Here is a 3,387-nt window from a genome sequence, read left to right as displayed (position 1 = left end):
TAGCATTTTTTTCTTAATTAATAATTTTCTTTAGCTTTATGTCGTGGTCCATATCTTACGATATTAGATCGACGGTCATGATCAATAATAGTTGGAATTTTGTTTAGCAACTTGGAGAGTTTTTTATAAACATGTTTACTGTGGTTAATTAATTATAAATAAAAAATAAACAAATTACATGGACCCTCTACACAGTCGAAAGATTATAAACAAAAAGAGTTGCTTCCTATCTTTTAAATGTTAATTAGTAACATTTAAACTAATTTTATTTGGAAAAAATGTTATTGGAGCCATGGGAGTTGGCGTTATTGACAAATCTGCATGGTACATATAGATGGGTATATATATGTCTAGTATAGATTTATTACAACCTCGTATTTAACGTTATTGACAAATACAATAATGCAAAATTACAAATAAGATATTGTATAATAAAAATAAAATAGAAAAAAACTTTGACCATTCATTTTATTTTAAACAAAAATCGTAATTAATTAAAGGCGCCCTTAATTAAATATCATTAGTTTACAGTACGTATGAGTATAACTGTATAAATCAATCACCATTTGTAAAGACTGCGATCCCAGTACGTCTTTAGTTTCAAATTTCATCATTCTATTTTTTAAAATAAAAAATTGTTACATATTACATAAAATAATAGGGAATATTATTTAATGTATTTTTTTATTTTTCTATTTTAAAACTATTTTTTTTTTATTTTTAAATCGTATAGAAACTCTTATTACAATCAAATAATTTAAAAACGCAAACAGTAAATTTTAAAAAAATTAAATTACTTATAATAATATCCTATTATTTAATTAGGTTGTATATTAATTTGTCACGATATTATATTGACATCACATAATAAATACAAACTATAAATTTGATAACAAAGAAAAATCTTCTTCATCTAATTTTCTCTTTCCTTTTACATACAACGTATCCAAAAAATAAAAAGGTAATATATCCATTTACCTAAACTAATTAATTTTATATTTTAAAAAATAATTAAAAAAAAGAACAATAAAAGCGACCCATAACCATGTTTTAACTTTTAACACCTCCAACAAACTTCTTTACTTCAAATAGAGAAACAAAAGGAAAAAGGCAAAGCCCACTAACGAACATACTATTGTGAAAAGATATTGTACAACATAACTAATTAAAATTAAAGTTAAAGCATTATTAAGTAACGAAATAATCAATAATATAATTTACTACATAGGATAAGGATAATATTTGAACAGAGGATGAGGGTGTAGATTAGATTAGCGTGAGGTGAATGGCAGAGGAGTAAATGTCGGACCAAGCCAAGTCGAATCAGCTGATGTATTTTTCCTTCAGACTCATCCATATCTTTCTCTTACTAGACTAGACTCGTCTTCGCCCAAAGCCTAAAGACTCGGAATGAAACCAAAAAAGAAGAAAACAATTCTCTCTCTCTAGACCACCCACGTCATCAGTTTCAAAACCAAACATTACAGCCTGGCAACACTCTTAAACCCCATACTACCCAATCACATACTTCCACGTATCGTCTTTCGATAATGACACCTCTGCTTCTGTACAGCTGTGTCTTTCTTTCCCCTAACCTTCTCCCCCTACCTCCACCGCTATATAAATAGCCCTCTTTCACTCTTCTTCTTCCATAAGTTTCATCTCAGCTACAAAATATAAATTTGAATAGTAATTTTTTTTCTTTAAAAAAACAAAAACTCAAATTCAAAACCTTTTTCCGTACTGAGAAAATGGGTTCCGTATTTTACGTTGTTCTTCTATTTCTTTCTTCTTTTGTTTTGGTTGATCGTCCGACTGTTGAGGCCGCTGCCACAACTGGCCGGAAACTTTCGGCTCTTGTCCAAGAACAACCGCTGGTACTTAAGTACCACAACGGTGCTCTTCTCAAAGGTAATATCACCGTTAATCTCATATGGTACGGTGATTTTACTCCTGTTCAACGCTCGATTATCGTTGATTTCATCCATTCGTTGAACTCTCGTCGTGCTACGCCGCCTTCGGTGGCGTCGTGGTGGAAAACGACGGAGATGTACAAGGGAGGTTCGTCTAATCTCGTCGTTGGGAAGCAAGTCTTCCGTCAGGGATATTCTCTTGGAAAAGTTCTAAAGACTTCTCATTTGATGGCCCTCGCCGGTGGAAACGGCAACGGACTAAGAACTATTAACGTTGTTTTAACGGCGAAAGACGTCGCCGTTGATGGATTCTGTATGAACCGTTGCGGTACTCACGGTGTTAAACGGTCCTTGAAGGGAAAAGCTCGTGAGGCTTATATTTGGGTTGGAAATTCTGAGACCCAATGTCCTGGTCAATGTGCTTGGCCTTTTCACCAGCCCATGTACGGCCCACAAACACCGCCGTTAGTGGCACCTAACGGTGATGTTGGTATTGACGGAATGGTCATTAACCTAGCTACTCTCTTGGCGGGAACCGTGACAAACCCGTTTAATAACGGTTACTTCCAGGGACCTGCAACGGCGCCGTTAGAGGCTGTATCTGCTTGTACTGGGACATTTGGGTCCGGATCTTATCCGGGTTATCCGGGCAAGGTCCTGGTCGACAAGGCGAGTGGAGCGAGTTACAATGCTCACGGTGATAACGGCCGTAAGTTTCTATTACCGGCTATGTGGGACCCAAAATCTTCAACGTGTAAAACTCTCGTTTGATCAAGAAATCTAAAAAAAACAAAATATTAGATCAGATTGCGGAATACGGCGTCGTTTTGAGAACACGTGGCGTTAGCTTCTCTCTCAGTGGTGGGGGTATGATCCGGTGCAGGCTATTGTAGATACGTCGTTTTGTGTACACATTTCGAAGTTTGTCGTTTTACGTGACGTGTAAATTTGTGTGCTAAAGAAAGGAGGGGTTCATGATGTTATTATATATATTTAAAAGTGAGTTTGAGTGGAGAAAATTATTATGTATATCCGAAACTAAAAAATAAAAATTTTAGTAATAAATGAAAACGTTTTAAAGAAGTGAGAACTAGTGGGCATATCATTAAAAGTTGTGTCATTTGTTTGTGTGTTGAAGAAGGTAACATTTGGTGGGGTATTTTGTTTTGTTTTGGGTAAAACTAATAAAAGGCATTATTGAAAAATGTAGGAAAGAGGAAAAGCCATTGAGAAATTTAATTCAGAATTCAGAGTCCAACAATATAATTTGAGTGATATTTTTATTTAATAGTTTCATACAATGAATGAATATGCCAAGAATATATGAAAGTGTGTTGTTTTCTAAGATAAACCATTGGAAGTGTTGACAAGTTACTCCATATTGGAAATGGCATTAAGTCAAGTTTGGTTACAATTAATGGCTTCAACTTGGTTATGATTAGGTTGGGCCATATCCCAACTCTACTAGCAATCA

The 3,387-nt window shown here is 34.5% G+C and overlaps 1 protein-coding gene across 1 annotated transcript; it reads left to right on the top strand.

The window, feature by feature from the left end:
* The first annotated feature begins 1,397 nt into the window (after positions 1 to 1,397).
* LOC115724901 (protein EXORDIUM-like 2) lies at positions 1,398 to 2,996 on the top strand. Its single transcript, XM_030654273.2, has one exon. The coding sequence runs from the start codon at positions 1,752 to 1,754 to the stop codon at positions 2,682 to 2,684; it is 933 nt and encodes a 310-aa protein (XP_030510133.2). The 5' UTR covers positions 1,398 to 1,751; the 3' UTR covers positions 2,685 to 2,996.
* The last annotated feature ends 391 nt before the right edge of the window (positions 2,997 to 3,387 follow it).

Source organism: Cannabis sativa, chromosome 6 (assembly GCF_029168945.1).
Source record: "Cannabis sativa cultivar Pink pepper isolate KNU-18-1 chromosome 6, ASM2916894v1, whole genome shotgun sequence".
In the NCBI taxonomy this organism is placed as follows: domain Eukaryota; kingdom Viridiplantae; phylum Streptophyta; class Magnoliopsida; order Rosales; family Cannabaceae; genus Cannabis; species Cannabis sativa.
Note: the sequence above shows the minus strand (reverse complement) of the source record. Positions and strands in the feature narration are given on the sequence as shown.